Source organism: Rhea americana, unplaced genomic scaffold (assembly GCF_003343005.1).
Source record: "Rhea americana isolate MKP2758 unplaced genomic scaffold, rheAme1 scaffold_39, whole genome shotgun sequence".
Classification (NCBI taxonomy): domain Eukaryota; kingdom Metazoa; phylum Chordata; class Aves; order Rheiformes; family Rheidae; genus Rhea; species Rhea americana.
Genome location: NW_028186523.1, coordinates 1364618 through 1382028, shown reverse-complemented (window position 1 = coordinate 1382028; position 17411 = coordinate 1364618). Strand labels below are relative to the sequence as shown.

The following is a 17411-nucleotide window of genomic DNA, read 5'->3' as shown; positions in this document are numbered from 1 at the left end:
TTTAATTTCATAATTGCTGTTGGATTACTTAAATACAATTTTGCTAGACAATGGACACTTTAGTTGTTATAATTGCTTATACTTATTACTTATAATAACTATTATTTATTATCTTGCTTGACAAACCGAAGCAGATTTTTAATATCAAATGCAGAGGAGATTATACTTTCCCAGTTGTGTAAACTCAGTAACTTATACAGTATCAAGTTTAAAGATATTTTTATATACCATTAAGCTTTTATTTTTATGTGATGTCATTTTATATTTTTATATTTATTTTAAGTCTTTTTTAAAGTCTTTCCTTGTATAAAATAGTATTTCACATATGAAAACATTTTTTGTGATGCAGTAATTATTTCTTCTAAGAAGGATGTAGATCTATTTATCCCTCTAAAACTGTTTCCTTTACACAAAAACTTTTCTATTAAAACATAAAACTGAGTGTTCTCCGTGAAGCTGCTGACAGAAGAGGGAATTAAGTTTTTACATTCATTTTGAAATGTTGACTTCCTAACTCTACTGTGGTGACACATCACTCAGACAGCTACTAATATGTATTTCAAAAGTATAGTACGACCTAAGCATTGATAAGAGGATTTTCTTCCTTAGGGGCTGTTGGTTGGAGTTTGCTCTTAATAATATCATTGATCTCGCTGTTCAATATTCTCTTCACCAGGAATATCTTGACAATGTCTTCCTGCGGAGCACTGCTGGCTGCTGCTCACCCTGTATTTTGTTACTACTTCACCATATGCTGCATGTGGGCACTAAGGCTACCACAGCCGTACATCTGTTCAGGATTTCCCAGATATGCTGTACAGATGATTTAGTTGTCTACCTAAAGTGAAGAAGCTCAAAATTCAGACAGATCAGCTGACCTGAACTTCGTGCTCTTAACACAGGAAGGTTTGGCCCTGGCCAGAGGAGAAAGTTCAGTCTGAATGTGCAGCTTTAAGGCAGCGCAGTGTTGCAGTTTCTCAGTACCCTTTCCTTTCAGTTCCTCAGTACCCGTTTCCTCCTCTACGAGGGACACAGAATGTTTGATAGACTCAGTGAAATAAAGAGGTAAAACAACATGAAAGATGTGTCAGATCACTTMATKAAGTGATCTGACACAGTCCCACTAGGGCATTTCACTGCTAGTGCCAGTCTCCTGAGTTGTGTTCTTTACAATGTAGGATTACTGATGCTGATGATGAATAACAAGACACTGCATAACTTCCTTGGGAGCACTGATAAGAAATATTATTTCTCCATTTCCAAGCATTATTATGTTAATAAAATGTTATTTTCTATCAACTTTGATTTCAGGAAAGTTTTCATGAAAAGTTTTTACACCACTGGACAACATTTTCACTAAAAACAAACTCAAATATTTAGTTTTCAAACATGAGAACCTTTATTTGCAAGAGGTCTTGATACTTCCCCCCCTTTTATGTTAATCATTAAAGAAGAACATCAAACAACAATTTATGAGAGAAACTCCTAACATTTGTTGGCTTGGATATCACTAGCACTTGAGCTGCTAGTCTTTACCAATATTTGTGCCTTCTAAGAAAGTGATGTGAGCAAGTTTGCTGATGATCCCAAGCTGGGAGGAGTGGCTGACACACCTGAGGGCTGTGCTGCYATTCAGAGAGACCTGGGCAGGCTGGAGAGTTGGGCGGAGAGGAAACTCCTGAGGTTCAACAAGGGCAAGTGCAGAGTCCTGCACCTAGGGAGGAATACCTCCATGCACCAGTACAAGCTGGGGGCTGACCTTCTGGAGAGCAGCTCTGCAGAGAAGCACCTGGGAGTGCTGGTGGATGACAAGTTGACCATGAGCCAACAATRTGCCCTTGTGGCCAAGAAGGCCAATGGTCTCCTGGGGTGCATTAGGAAGACTGTTTCCAGCAGGTGGAGGGAGGTGATCCTGCCCCTCTGCTCAGCCCTGGGGAGGCCTCATCTCGGGTACTGTGTCCATTTCTGGGCTCCCTGGGACAAGAGAGACATGGAGCTACTGGAGAGAGTCCAGCGTAGGGCTACAAAGATGATCCGAGGGCTGGAGCACCTGCCCTATGAGGAACGGCTGCGAGAGCTGGGCCTCTTTAGCCTGGGGAAGAGAAGGCTGAGGGGGGATCTGGTCAATGTGTACAAGTACCTGAAGGGAGGGTGTCAAGGGGACGGGGACAAACTCTTTTCAGTTGTCCCGTGTGACAGGACAAGAGGCAGTGGGCACAAACTGAAGCACAGGAAGTTCTGCCTGAAGGTGAGGGGGAATTTCTTGACTGTGAGAGTGACGGAGCACTGGAGCAGGTTGGCCAGGGAGGTTGTGGAGTCTCCTTCTCTGGAGATCTTCAAGGCCTGCCTGGATGCAACCCTGTCTACCATGCTCTAGGTGACCCTGCTGAGCAGGGAGGTTGGACTAGATGATCTCCAGAGGTCCCTTCCAACCTTATCAATTCTCTGATTCTATGATTCTATGACTTCTTTGCTTCCTTCTACCAAACAGTAAACCCCACAGAGTACCTCAGTCACATCAAACATACCCCATATCGCCAACATTGAGCTCCTTTTGCCTGCTGACTTGCAGTCTGCCACTTCTATCCATGGAACTTGAGTCAGTTAATTTTGGAAACCTCTGCCTTCCTTCAGGTTTAGTTATTCTGTATTTTTGCAAAAGAATCGAAAAATGTTGGTGAAAACAAATTATTTTGAGAAAAATTGTATTTGGGAAAAACAATCTCTTTATTATCAAAATGTTTTTAGAAAACATTTCAAAGCACTCACATACACAGAGCTCCAAGTTCTTACTTGAAACTATCTTTATCATARTGTCTGCTCCTTTCCAATTGCACCACATGGCACAAGCTCCTCTAATAGCTGTTTGTGGCTATGGTGATTTTGGATCTGTGCAAATACAGATTGCTAGCTCTTCTTGTCTGTGTAAAGACAGTCTGTTACTGTGTGCAGCAACCTATGTTCATCCCATTCTGCTTATTTCTGTGCAATAAATTATCTAAATCATAGAGTGGATTAGAGACTACTTTTATTCATTTGCACAAACCTAAAAGGTCTGTGGCTTTGATGTCTGTTAGGGGATTCCTTTGGGTAAAATAAGAGAAATAAAAACAGAAGCACTTAAATTATCTGTATTTACTGCATATTCCTCACAGTATAAAGAAGTCAGAACTAAATATGTTTCCTTTGTCATTATCATGAATTGTTAGTTGTTTAACTTCTATCTGCAGTATCTACAAGAAGGTTGAATAATTTAGAAAAGAATAGGCATATGAGGAGGATAGACATGTCTCCTACCTCTCTCTTTTCTTTAAGTCTTTTTCTCTACTAATGTATTCTGTGGGCTTCAGGGATGAGACAAATTACTCTGTGCTGGCGACAAGAACAAAATAAATGAGACTTAGCTGCACAAGAAAGGCTTATTGCGTAGCCCAATGGCRAAAGCAGTTGTCAGTAGGAAAGGAATGGTGCTATATGTTTGGCTTCCTGCTCCCAGGACTCTTTCTATATTTTACATGCTGTCATTGTATATAAAAATAATAATAAAAAAAAAGAGCCCTGCAGGCAAGGAATAGTAGCAGCTCTGTGAATCCCAGATAAGTCCCCTAAGCAGTAGGCTATAGACTCACTTTTTTGCTTGTACCTCTTTTTTCTTTTTTTCCCCAGAGACATAGCTTCAAGTAGAAGCTGTCCCCTTTGGTGCCCTGGGGTACTTCATCAGTAAGTAGCAATAGAAGAAATTGAACCTTATTCCTCTGTGGTTGAAGTGGGTGCCTTTGCCACGGTAACACAGAAAAGGGATCATTTTTGTTTTGTGTGTGTACATATACATAGAGTATATACACATTTGTATATTTGGGAAGAAACTTGTGGCTGCTGTTATATTTTGTGGCAGTCCAGTCCTGTTTGGTGTTCTCTGAGCTTGCTTGGCAGAAATCAGGGAGATACACRTGAAGGCAAACATTAATTCTGATCCAAGTTATTCAAGAGCTGAGTATTAGCCCATTCACACTGGTCTGTTGGAAAAGTGCTGTGGCTGTGTTTGTTGGCCTTGCAGTAATATGTCTTCCAGACATTCAAGCGCTTTAAAGTCATGCAGGTCAAGTCAGATCTACATAGCCCTGAGAGATTGTTCCTGAGGAYCAGATTAAGGAGAGATGCACAGTATATAGCTTCAGTCACGTCTGTGCTGCAGACTTTTGCCTTCCAGACTGCTGTAGGTGTTTCAGTACTGCACAAAATGTCTAAAAGCAGTCATCTCTTGCAGCAAACTATCTGTGCGAAATGACTTTCCTCAGCTCCTGCTCTGGCAGAGCCATATGCTTTCTACACAAGCAAATTCAAGTGTGCCTGGGGAAGCAGCCAAGCAGTGGCATGCCATTGGGCGTGCTTAGGATGTTCCCTCATGTTAACTGGGCTTGCTTCTAACCAGCAGTCTCCTGAAATGGTCCCGCAGGGTCCAGGGAGGATTTTGAGTAGGTAGTTTGCATACAGTTACCCTGTTTCAGAGACAAAGACACTTCACTAGAGAGCAGGGGAGCAATTTTAAGGCAGCTGGCTGCAGTGTCTGGGAGTATTCCAGGGCACACTCGATTTGTTGGTGTGGGAGAAGACGTAGAGTTGGCTATGTGGGAGTTTCAATGAAAGGCAGGGCAGAGGTGGCCGATAAGCAGATTCTAGGCTGATCTGACAACTCTGTTCTTGTCTCATTTGGTAATGTCAGGGCTACAGGAAGGAAAGGGGGAGACAAACTGTCTCTAAGAAACGGTGGTCCATGAATGATGTGGTGCTGTGCTGACCCCAGAAGATCTCCACTTGCAGTGGTAGGAATGAAACAGGCTCTAGTCCTGGCCATGGATGTGATAAATGAGATTGCTAGGTGATATAGGAAGGACATAGTAATTTTCATACATTGAGTATTTGAAACTCTGCCATATCATGCATGGGATATGAAGCATTTTTATACTGCACTGTGAGATATATCCTGMGTTTTAGGGAAGCTAAACAGGTATTCACAAATGTTAGATCATCTGAATTGTCTGAGGGAGGCATTTGGAAGGTGATTGAAAAGACTGAGTGATTCTGAGGGTTCCTTGCTGAAGTCCCAACTAGGCCATTACTCTGGTGCTTCTGAACCTGCTGTAGTGTGAAAACACCGTGAAAATGACACTAGGGTCATTGCTTTTGTGTACCAGTTAGGAATCCCATGTACTTCTGGATGAGGTAATGACTGAGAATGGTTCCCAAGATCATGCCATTAGGCACTGAAATTCCACTGAGGCCCATGTGAATATGTCATTTTTTAATTTTAGCCGTTAGCTTCTGTATTTTTTTTCTGTCTGCCTAGGGAAGACAATTAATTGTTGACTAAGATGATATAGGGCAATGAGTAATGGAGAAGAGAGGGCGGAGTGTGAAGTAAACAAATGCAGAATAGAAAGCTAATGCCATATGAGTCAACAACTTCACGCACGTGGGAGTGCTGTTCCCTTTGAGACTGTCACTTACCCACAACATCAAAAAGAATAAGATGTTTTCTCTTAAGAAAGTAGCATCTTTTATGGCCAAAAAGCTAACATTCTTTTAATATTAATACTCTACTGTATGATGATTCATTTAGTTGTTTAGATTTACCATATTTATTAGCCTCAGCATAGAGAATAAGATTTTCATTGCAGATGCATGGAATGATTTTTGTACAGGAAGGATGGATTCTGCTGTCAGCTACACCTACCACATCCTGTAAGTGAGGACTAAATTTGGCCATTATGTGTAAAGTGAAATGTTTTGTGAAATACCCACATATGATAATAGTTTGGTTGGTATTCATAAAGCTATGCATACTCCATCTGTCTTGGTTATAAATATTTTAAGTGCATATTTCAGTAAATTTTAAAGTCTGTAACAATGTAGTAAAATCAAGTAGAAGTGTAATAAATTCTGGCAGGAATAGAAACTCAGTTGTTGCTCAGTAGGATTCTATTTAGCTGCTCAGAAAGAAAAATATTGAACCAAGTTTAAACTTCAACAAGTGTGTTGCAAGGAAAGCTGATCTTAGTATCTTTAGAGCAATAGGTTGGATGATCAGAAATGAGTAGAAAATGAGTTTTAAGAAAAATTTTAATGCCACCATTAATGCAGAGGTGTTTAAAAACTGTTGGAAGGGATGGGCAAGAGGAGAATTTTGCTTGTAGAATCACTTGCTGATTTGCAAGCCCTGCAGAYAGCTCTCAGGCTGGTAGTTTTAGAGCATCTTACTCCAACGTCTTTCAGCTCTCTGCAGCCTTTCATTCCCTGATCCTGCTTCTGTGCCTCAATTAGTGAGGAGTTTCCAGCAGTCTTCCTCAGTTCCTGTATTAGTGAATTCCTGCAAACATACCCACATAGCTAGATCTGGGATTCTGCTGAGCTTTCTCTGTCATTTTTGGATGAAACATCTGCCTTCTAGGAAGAGAATTTTCAGTCAGTCTGACTAAATATAAGAAAATGAAGACATAGAGTAGGAAGGAGCATGATGATAATTCATTAACAATAGGCAAGGTTCGCATGAATTTAACTAAGTGAGACTCTGTTTTAGGCAAATTTCGTATTTAAATAAATATTTTTAAGCCTTGTAATTTCAAACAAGCCAGGATAAAACAAAACCTGCCAATGTTTGTTTTTTGAATGTTTGATGTGTATTACCTGAAGGTTTTACAATTATTTTCTTGAATTAAAAGTTCTCTCCGTGCTTTATCACAGTGTACTGGAAACACTGACAAAGAATACACCCGACAATCATAGTTTCCAGACTCATGCCATACTCTAGTCTGGTGAAACCTGATGCAAATAGTAATTAAAAAAAAAAAAAAAGACTACTATTATGACTTACGTATAATTAAAAAGTGGATGTTCTGTTTATGTGTTTTTTTACAGCTGGCAGCATTAGAGAGACAGATCTTTGACTTCCTTGGTTTCCAATGGGCTCCTATCCTTGGCAATTTCCTACAAATAATAGTTGTCATTTTGGGTTTATTTGGAACCATCCAGTTTAGGCCTCGGTATATAGTTGTGGTAAGTCTCCTTTATTATCTATTATATTTATAATTGGTTTTAAAGCCTGTCACATTAAAAAGCAGAATATTGGGTGCCATTTCTGAGATCGTGGAAGCCATCAAGAATGAGTGACCTAGAGAAAGTTCCGCCAAGCATTTAACTGTGATATAAGTTCCTGTGTTCTTTTTTGTGATACCATCAAGAATACTAAAAGAGCTTTAGATGGATCATGGAAACATCTAAAATTAGACTAAACATAAATTAAATGAAGAAAAAGTGATACGAATTGTTTTTCTTTTTTCTATAGACAACCAGAATCCACGGCCATTTGAAAAAATCTTTTGTTATGATCAGGTCAAAATTAGCTGTATCTTCATCAAATTGAGAGAAGCAATTATTGTAGAAATTCCTATGGTCCTGAAAGCCATGAGTTCCAAAAAAATCTCCCTGTTACTTATGTCTAACTTCACCAAGACCTGACCCTAAACTGTTGTAAATTGTCTCTGATGTTTGCAACTAGAAGCTCCACAAATTTCTTCCTGTATTTTCAAAATAACCAAGAATAAAAATCTTTCAAAGTTATAAGGAGAACTGCCATCAGAAATATCCATGATCCTCCCCCACGATCTGTCCTTAATGGATGAATATTACATCTTTACCTGGCAGTGTCTGTATTTGGACATTTGAGTTATGTTGTAAGGAATGGAATGTAAGAGGCTAAAGTACTTTTTTCATCACAGAAGATTGAAATAAGTGCCTCATGAGGAAAACTCATTATACAAATATTTTAAAAGATTCATCTCTTCTAGTCAAGTTTGGAATCCTGTAATTTTTTGTTATATCTTAAAAGAAAAAGTGAACAAAAAGTGTATCCAAGGTAATATCGAGGTTCTCAATACTCACATTATCTAACCTTCACAAGCAGACTAAAAATAATTGAAAATAGATTGATGTAAATAATAGCATTTTTATCTAATACCTGTCACTGGAGACCTGGGCAGCAGGGTACCTACATCCACGTATTGATTCACCCTCCTGCACCATGTTTTCCATTTTATAAAAAAGACAGTTGAAGCAAGTGAGGGTAGGTACCTGTACAATTACATAAGGAACGAGTGCCTGAAGTTCAGCAACGCAACACTGCTTGCCCCTCAGGTGCAGCTCTGCCGTTCAGCAATGAAAGCTCTATATTTATTTTTTGAACAAAATGCAACAGATGTTGACTGTTTCTCTATCTTTTCCCATGTAAATGATCATTTCAGAATATGTTAAGGTTGTTACAGAGTAAAGAAAGAGAACACTATAATTAAAGAACACCCAACATATTTTGTTCTCATATGTAATGATTGTGAACTCACACTCTGACCTTAACTTTAAGCATATATTAAGCATGTATTAACTGCTATATTAGCTGTGAATACTCACTAACTGAGAAGATAACGACTTTGGAGCAACTTGTATCCTGACTGATGTAAGGCTCCCAGTGAAGTAGGAATAGATTGAGCCAAATCTAAAGACTGAAGAGTGAATGTACACAAGTTGTCTGGATCCAGTCTCACATCTTAGCACCAGCAGAAGGGGTATCTTCCATGCTTCCTCATGCTTCCCCAGTTTTCCTCTCTCCTGCTAAATATTTCTCCAAACCCCTCTCTAGCAATTCTTGTGGTAGTCTACTTGACCTTTTGGTAAGTCAGTTTAAGTCCTAGGATATCAAACCTAGCAAAAAGTGAACTGGGCTCTCAGTAGTGAATTAGGCTCCAAATTCACTGAGAATTTCTAGGTTGGTGAGCTGAATCCCGTCTGGGGGATTCCAGATRAGTGCCTGGGCCAGCATAAGGCAGGGGCTGGGACTGTGCAGTGTCACAGACAGCAATGTGGAGGTGGAGAAGAAAGGAGAAGATGCAAGGCAGCCCATGCCAGTAGCTACAAATTTGGGAGCTCAGACTTGTGTTTAGCTTTACCCCAAGGCTGAATTCAATGAATACCTCAAGGCAGCCTAAGCAACAATTTTACTCAGCTTTCAGTTCCTGTACTGTTCCTTCTTTTGCACCAGCACAAGTGTTCATGCAGCCACTTGATAAACTGGCAAACCAGGAACAGATCCTGCTGAAAAGCAGCTGTTTTCTTTTACTGTGTTAATTTAAATATAGGTCAGCTCCCAGACTTATTTTACTTCATGGTTTATTTCAGCATAAAAGAGGAGGTGAGAGAGAGGAAATGGGAACAAGTAGCCAGGAAGGAGAAAATGCACCAATTCTTTCTGCAGCAGTGCAGGCTTATGCCAGCTTGAAGTGCTAATTGAACTGTAGACTGAGGATCCTCCAATAACACATACTCCCTCAGAAGCTGTGCTTCTTAGGACTCTGTCAGCTGCAGCTGGGCTCTGCCAACAGCAACTGTCCTCAGAAGCCCTAAAGAAATCTGTGGTACAGGCAGCAAAGACCCCTTTGTGGTGGAGGGCTTTCTTCACCAAGAGAAAGGGTAATCAGAAGGTGTTTCTCCCAGAAAGGACACAGCCTGCTTCCCTGATTCCAAAAGCACGTCCTACTTGTTATAGAGGTAAAATTTTACCAATGATTTCAAATATAAAATTTATTTAATGCAAATTTCAGTAGAGTCTTGGATTTCAATATTACTTAGGGACAATAGGCAGAGGTTTTCTGCCTGGGCTTTCAGTAGTGAATTATACTCAAAATTCATTGAGAAGCGTCATGGGCTTCCAAGTCCATATCTGCATCTTCAGCCATATTTTATAGTCTCCCTGTGGTTCCTGTTCCATATTYGAGTGAAAATTCCGTTTGCTTTGGYAAAAGAAATCTATTGAATMATCCTTTTATGTAGTCTAATCGCTACAGCTTCTGACTTGGATTTACTTAAATCCAATTTAATTGGAAGAATAACCAAWTACTTTAGGAAAAATATACTAAATATCCATTATCTTTTCCTTAAGACTTCCCCTGAAATTAGCTTTGCTAGTGCATATGATCCTGTGTCTGGATGCCTACTTCAGTACCTTCACTACCTACTTCAGTAGGTCAGWGTCTACAGATAAGTCATCTATTGTGTATGTGTGTAATTTGTCCCTATGATACAATATCCTACTGTGATGGAGACCTTGACTTTGGCTGGACAGCTGCATAGGTCTGCTTTGACCTCAACAGACCTTTAATATATTATATGGGTGAGGAAAGCTGTGACTGGTAGTTTTCCTGACTATAAACAGAAGCTTTCACTCTGCCATCCTATGCTGCCGTGTCACTTTAATATGCAGCAGGAATGGGAAGGAAATGAGTAAGTATGTTACATGTGTAGCCTTAGCTCAGGGTAGTTCAGAGTTAAGAATGAATCTGTTAAAACCTTCAAGAAAAGTGTGATTACATGTTATCCAGCTTTTTCTTTTTTTAATGTAGCAATGTTATTGACACTATGTGCATAGCTYTCCTGTCTCTTTTCCTGTTAGAACTGATCCTGTACAAGATTGGCTTCATGTAGTGCCATAACATGAAGYATATGTATGCTGCAGTCAAATATGAGGCTGCAATTCTGCAGAAAGAACTGAGCATGCTTTTGGTACAGGTACCTGGAGCCACGGAGCTCAGGGTGATCAGTGTGATRGAAGGATAAACGCAAAAGCGGCCAGATGGTTCTGAACCCTCACTGTCATTAAACCCAAACGAGCTAGTTTACACTAGTTGCAGTCATTTATTTGAGTGCAGCACAAGCATAACCATTGCAAAAGAGAAGTCTGAGTAAAGAAATGAGCTTTGCTTCATGCCTTAAGTGATACAAAATTCAGACTGCGAACTTTCTGCCAAATAAAAGCCCCATTCTCTTAAGAGCAGCAACTCAATGGCTGACTCATGAAGCATCTCTCAACTACAACTGTCATTCCAGGTAGTGTCATTCAAAGGTAGTGCCTGAGGTGCTCAGTCTACAGTCCTACAGATCTGGGAATATAAGGACGGTGATTCTGAGATAGATCTGGAATTGTACTTGCTTGTACATAAAATTCTGAGTCCGCAGAAATGCTTAGAAAATGGAAGGGGAGAGGGAGAGAAAGAGCAGGAGTCTTAACTCCAAATGTCCTGCTTAGTTAAAGCCAATAATTATTTTAATAGTTTTTGTATTCAGTTTGTATTCAGTTCTGATTTAAATCAGTTTTCTTGAATAATTTGTCCTGTCACTAAGCAGATGTGTTTTCAGTACTTGAGTATTTTATGGTTGAATTAAATCTGTCCAAAGTTCACAGGGGACATAGAAGTGCAAAGCTGATTCCTAATTTTCTGTTATTAGCTTATTTTAAACTTACACAAACATTTGCAAAAAAGAAAGAACAGATAAATCTGAGTCCTAATTACAGTGTAACATRCCAGTCACACAGCTCCAGAGTTACRCTGTGATTCATTCCCCTGTGCATGCTTTTCCTTTCTTGACATAACTTGCCATTACTGGCAAGATTTTCAGGCTGTTAAAATTGATTAAAGATGATGACAGAATACTTGTTAAAGGTTCTTTTCTGGTTTTTGATTTTTTTTGTTTTCCTTCTCCTACTTCTGATATGGAACTTCAAAAGCCTTCTGAATGATGAGTCATATAACTAAGATTACATAAACCTRGCCCAAAGCTGAACATAAATGTGTTAATGAACAGTGAGAGATAAAAGTAAGATGCTTAAGTAGGGGGAATTTAAAGTGGAAATCTATGTTTGCTTAGCTTAATTTATTACATTAAATAATACGATATATAGGCTGCTTTCATACTGTGAAAATGTGTACACCTGAAATGCCAGAAGGCAATTTCTCAAAAGAAGAAGGAGAAAAAAAAAATAAAGAAAGAAAAGAAAACAGGACTACTTTATACAGTAGTCACGCAAATGCTRTGCAAATATACCTGCCATTTGAAAACATATGTGAAATATATACGCATCTAAAGCTACTCCTTGAATGTCCTTCCTGGTAAGTCCTGAACTGTTACTGTTCCATCATGTTAATTTATGCTGCTTTCCTTGTTATCTTTCATGAATACAATGAAGTAGGGTTCTGTAGGTGCTGATGTCTCTAGGGCACATGCAAGTGTCCCAAGAAGAAGTTGTGATGACTCACTAGCTGCTGGTTTTCCTTTGAAGTATCAATGAACCAACATTTGTCCTAATGCCAAGACACTGTTTAACAGGGGGTGCTGCAGTTCAGATTAAATATACACTTGAGATAGCTTCATTATTAAAGCTAAACTTATTCCATAATTCTTGTAATATTCAAATTTCCTTTTTTTTCATTCTTTTCTCTTCCTTTCAGTTCAACAGAATATCCTTGTGATATTGTGCCCATGCAATGGCAGCCATTTCATTCTACAAGTGGCTGTATTTCACTGGTACACAAAAAGTATTTCTGTGGCAGTTTCAATAAGCAAATAAACTTCAGAGCCATAAGAATTATAAAAACAGCATTATTATAGAGAGGCTGACATTAAGAAAGGGGATCTGAAAGTAACATCCTGGGTTATGCAATAATTTAATAGACATTTTACTTGTACTGTCTGGGGAATATTCTCTTCACATACCAAGCCACTAAATGTGTTCTCACCCCGTTCAGTATGCAATCCTTAGTGCAGAAGATCAAAAGCTGGAAATTCTGCAGTACATCATGGGAAGAAAGTAGCAAAGATTATCACCAATGTCATAGGTTCTTTCAGTAGAAGGAATTAGTTAGGTGAAAATACCTAAATGATTTTTAAGAAGTAGTGCATGATGTATGCTATTGGCGGGGGGGAGTGGGGGACCACTCAACTCTCCCTATTATTGGATCTGTGTGGGAAATTCCCTCTTCATGCCAGATCTTGGGTTTCAATGCTGAACATGAGACTAGATGAGCCAGGGACTGAGTGTAGCTGGTCAAAGAACTGGTGCTGAGCTCACTGGAAGTGGGTGGGATAAAAGTGTGCAGATACAGTGAGACAGGGTCATATTCAGGACATGGGGCAGAGACCGAATTACTCCGAAATGGGACTAGGACAGAGAAGTGCTGATGGGGGTYGAGTAATGAAACAGATTAGGTGAGGAGCCTTGGGAGGGAAATGAGCACTGGGAATCAGCATGGACCTGACATTCCTGACTATAACTATTCCTCCATTGACAGCAGACATCTGACGGCATGTATAACGTGTTCTCCTTCCTCTTGTCTCCTCACRTGGAGGACAACAAACCAGTACTGCAGTCCATTACTCTGCTTGCCCAAATGAGTCTTTGTGATGGATGTAAAATCTATGTCTTTCTTAGTGACCCAGGCAGGTGTTAGTGTGATGCCACATAGTGAAATATTATTACAATTTGGTTTTTGAACTGGGAAATCATATGCATGTAAATTTACACATATACATATGATGTTCAAAAGGTAGTATCATTTTTCAGGAATAAGCACTCAAAAATCAGGAAAATTCAATATTAAAGCTTGCCTATGCAATCTTAATTTAAGCCTTTTATATATTTGCAGCTTTGAATTGTGTGGATGCATGACAGTATTCACTTAGAATTGACAGAACAGACATTTATTGGGTTTTCTGGTGACAGGACCTATAGAATCCAAACTTGATTTGGGGAAAATGAAAAAGAATGAGGCATGTGACTGCAAGATAGGAGAGTATAAAAGGAAATAAAAGGATTGCTTTTGTTGTGCAGACAGTCTGTGCTGGTAGCTGAATTTTATCTCTGCTCTCAGCTACTGAAACCTTTTCGGACATAAAGCAAGTCACTTAAACCAAACTTCTCTCTTTTGCTAGCTGTTTCTTCCTTAAGTTCTGGGCTCTTGACTTGAGAGCTTGTAATCTGATTTGCAGAAGCACTGAATGAGCCACTGAGAACTGAACACTGATCTTATGAAGAGCCATATAAATTTGAGTGTTCTGAAAAATGAAGCCTTAAGCATCTCAGGTTGGGTGCCCATAATGTATCAGTACTTCTGAATGTAATCTCTGCAGGTATCAGAACGTTATTTGCATTCTAAGGGCTGTATCATTTCCTTTAACGTAACATAAATTAGTTTAAGTTTGTGGTGGTCTCACACATTACAATAATGAACATCCTAGAAAACCTCATGAGGAAATTAATATTCTATCTTCAGAGCAGGATCTAATTGACAAAGAGAAATGAACTATTGAATTAGCTGTTCATAAAAGGTACTGAGCAAGCTAGGGGCCTTTAGAATAAAAATATACCTAGGATGAGCTAATTAAATATTGTACTATACTGCACATCCACAAAAGAGGGRAATTAAGATAACACATATAACCAGAATCCTGACATTTCCTAATTTTGATTTTTTTCACTTTTCCTATCTTTTTTTTTTTTAAAAAAATACAGTTTTCAAATGTAGAGAATAACTCTCTCACTKTTAAAGTTTAGGCAATGCTAATTACTAAATATGTAATTATTATATTCTTAAGTAAAATGGAGCCTAAATTTATAGTCCTGCAGTTCAGTGAGACAGTAGGAAGGTCCTCTCTCTTGTGCAATAGCTGGGCTTCAAGGTGCGTATCTGCTTCGCACCTGCACTTCTCCTTCAGTAACTGTCACAATAGATAAGTAACTGAACTGACTGATCTTGACTTTGTAAAACATAGTAGTTTGGCCTAGAAAAGCACTCTGGAAAGCTTTTTTGCTTGCATGGGTCAGAGGTGTCTTTGGTACCAATGAAACAGAATGAGGCCCTTAAAGATTTGGCTTAGCCTGGCAGATCAACACAAGTTGTGATGCTAAGTTTCATTTGTGGACAGGTGAATAAAAATTTCCYTTTTAAAAGGTGCAATTCTCTCAAGCTTTCCAAAATCTGATTTTTATAAACAACTATGCCTAAATATAACTAAAATTCTAGCAGCTGGAGTGTGTATTACACATTCATTAGTTTTGGACACTCTGCACCTGACGTTCTTTGGACATACGTTATATGCTCATTGAAAAAGCTAGGACTTATAATGAATCACTACAAAGTCGGCACATGCAATAAAATGTGATATCTTCTTATATACTAATCGTACTAATAATACAGACCTTATATTGCTCTCAGACTACAGCAGTTTTGTCCATGTTTTGCCACACAGCCCTTCTCCATAAACTGGAAGAAACGGACCAGGAGTGTTACTCTTATTTTGTGTATTAATTATCTACTTCTTATGCAGTGGACATCTCCAAGCATCCTAAGTACCTCATAAGAAATTAAATTAAAGCGGCTAACCTATTTTGCGTGCAGGAACTGCTGAAGTGCAAGGGTGCATAGCATGTGGGGATAATCAAAGTKTGGAAAAGATCAACCTTCTTCAACTGAACCTTTTCATTAAGAAGCATAGGGAGGGCAAGGAAGAGGAAAACATAACTGAAAGCTGCACAACAAAGTCAAACTGACAGCACCTGTGGAATGGAAACGGGATCTGGCATATTGTAGATTAGGGTGTTGAGTTTTACTGGGTATTCTGAAGCAAAACAATAGCATATTAGTCCTACCTGGTCACAGCTATTTAGACTTGCAAAGCCACTTAGCAGCAGTTCTCCACTGTGAAGGTTATAAGCRTATAAATGTAAAGTGGCGCTGCCGCTGCGGCCTCTCATTACATTTCTAGGTGGGTGTAGCTCCAGCATCGCTGAGCATGCGCTTAGTCAGACATAACTGATCCTGAGCTGTACTACCTGAACAGCTAATTGTGCCTAGTTTTACTGTCATATGCAGGTAAACAGTGCATCAATACGGAAACAGTTCCAGTTAGTTACGCTGGCGATTAAAATACAAATGCTGATTGGTGGTATACCAGTTAATCCTCCATTCACGCAGTGGGTGGAATATGAGTTCGCTCTTGTACTCATGTAAAACACTGAAGATCCCAGAAGAGATTTAGACGTATTTGTCTGTTAAGGGTACATTTTAGGATCATGTTCTTGCCCACAAGGGGTGCAGAACTAATGAGCCAGRCACAATCAGCTAAAATAATAATCTAATTAAAATACCTTCTACTGAAAGACCCTTAAGAGACTAGATTTGATTTTAGTTTTACCTGTTCATTGCCAGACAAGTTCCAARTATCAGATCAATAGACCTGTTTAACCTGGTGTTTTTTTCTTATGTTTTTCTTCATAATTTCGTAGATATAGTGCATTTGAATTGAAATACCTAGTTGAATTGGAATAGCCATTAACAGAGCTAAATTGTGATTTAAAAATGACTTAATTGTCCCAAAAATGATGTTTAGATCAGCATTTTAGATTTAGCATCAGTAGAATAGTATAAAACTGTAAAGAATAAATCTGTTTTATTGGTATATATTTAGAGCAGCAAAGCATATTGGATTTGTAATTTCCTATGATTCTTAAGGGACCTGCAGGGAGAACTCCTTTTCTGAACTCTCTCTGTTTGACTGTTCCCAGAAGAACAATACTTACTGATACCAGTTTTTTTTTATATTGATCTACTCAGTATAAAGTCCTTTCATCTTCACTTTTTTTTTTTTTTTTTTTTTTTTTTTTTTTTTGCTTTCGTCCGGCTTTGTGGTTTAGTACACGGTGTGGACTGCCCTGTGGATCACCTGGAATGTTTTCATTATCTGCTTCTATTTGGAAGTAGGCGGACTTTCTAAGGTAGGTCATTTATCGTTCTTTAGGTTTATGGGAGGGTGTTTTAATATCAGAACTCTTAKATTTTAAAACCCTGGAACCATAGAGAAAATATGTTGTTGTTTGAACATACAATCTAAACTTCAGAGTTCCTCTCCAAAAAGAACTTTAGTATTTGAACTTCTCTATAATAGTAAATAGTCATATTTCTGAAGTACATAAATGCAATGAATCTGAATAACAGTTGCTTTCTGAAGTACCATCTGAAAAAAGGTTTTCAATGGAAAATTTAGATTCTTTTTGATTGTTGAAAAACAGACTGTGTCATTTCAGGTGATGTTTCAAGTGTGTATGAAAAATGTATCTGAATTTCTGAGACTACTTTGAAAGCAGCTGAAGAAAATTACTGAGAAGGTTAATATAATAACTTGTTGAACAAATTGGTCTCGTAGTGAGAATGTTAATTCTGTATAAAAAAAGAATAAATGGCAAAGGATGACTTTTTGCATATCTGAATAAAGCTTTCCATTATTTAGCACTCAATGCTTTAGGTCCTTGATTCCTTATTCAAACTCCTGATTAGAGCAGAAGTATTTGCTGGAACTATCAAGCTATATGTTACAATCATACAAGGTAGCACTTATATTTAGCATAGGTTATATTTATCATTGTATCCACAGTGAGTTCCGTACAGTATCTGCTGATTTTTATCCTACTGTTTGAAATAGATGATATTGATCTTTGTTTACTGTAATCATATTTAAATAATTTCTGGCACAGTAGG

General features: G+C 38.5%; 1 protein-coding gene across 1 annotated transcript in view; it reads left to right on the top strand.

Moving 5' to 3' along the window:
- The first annotated feature begins 5385 nt into the window (after window positions 1-5385).
- Window positions 5386-17411, top strand: part of NKAIN3 (sodium/potassium transporting ATPase interacting 3) — a 185824-nt gene continuing 173798 nt past the window's right edge. Inside the window, exons 1-3 of the mRNA XM_085313526.1 lie at window positions 5386-5418; window positions 6916-7053; window positions 16571-16651. Of these exons, the coding sequence (XP_085169652.1) occupies window positions 5386-5418; window positions 6916-7053; window positions 16571-16651 (252 nt within the window). The remainder of the gene's footprint in view (window positions 5419-6915; window positions 7054-16570; window positions 16652-17411) is intronic.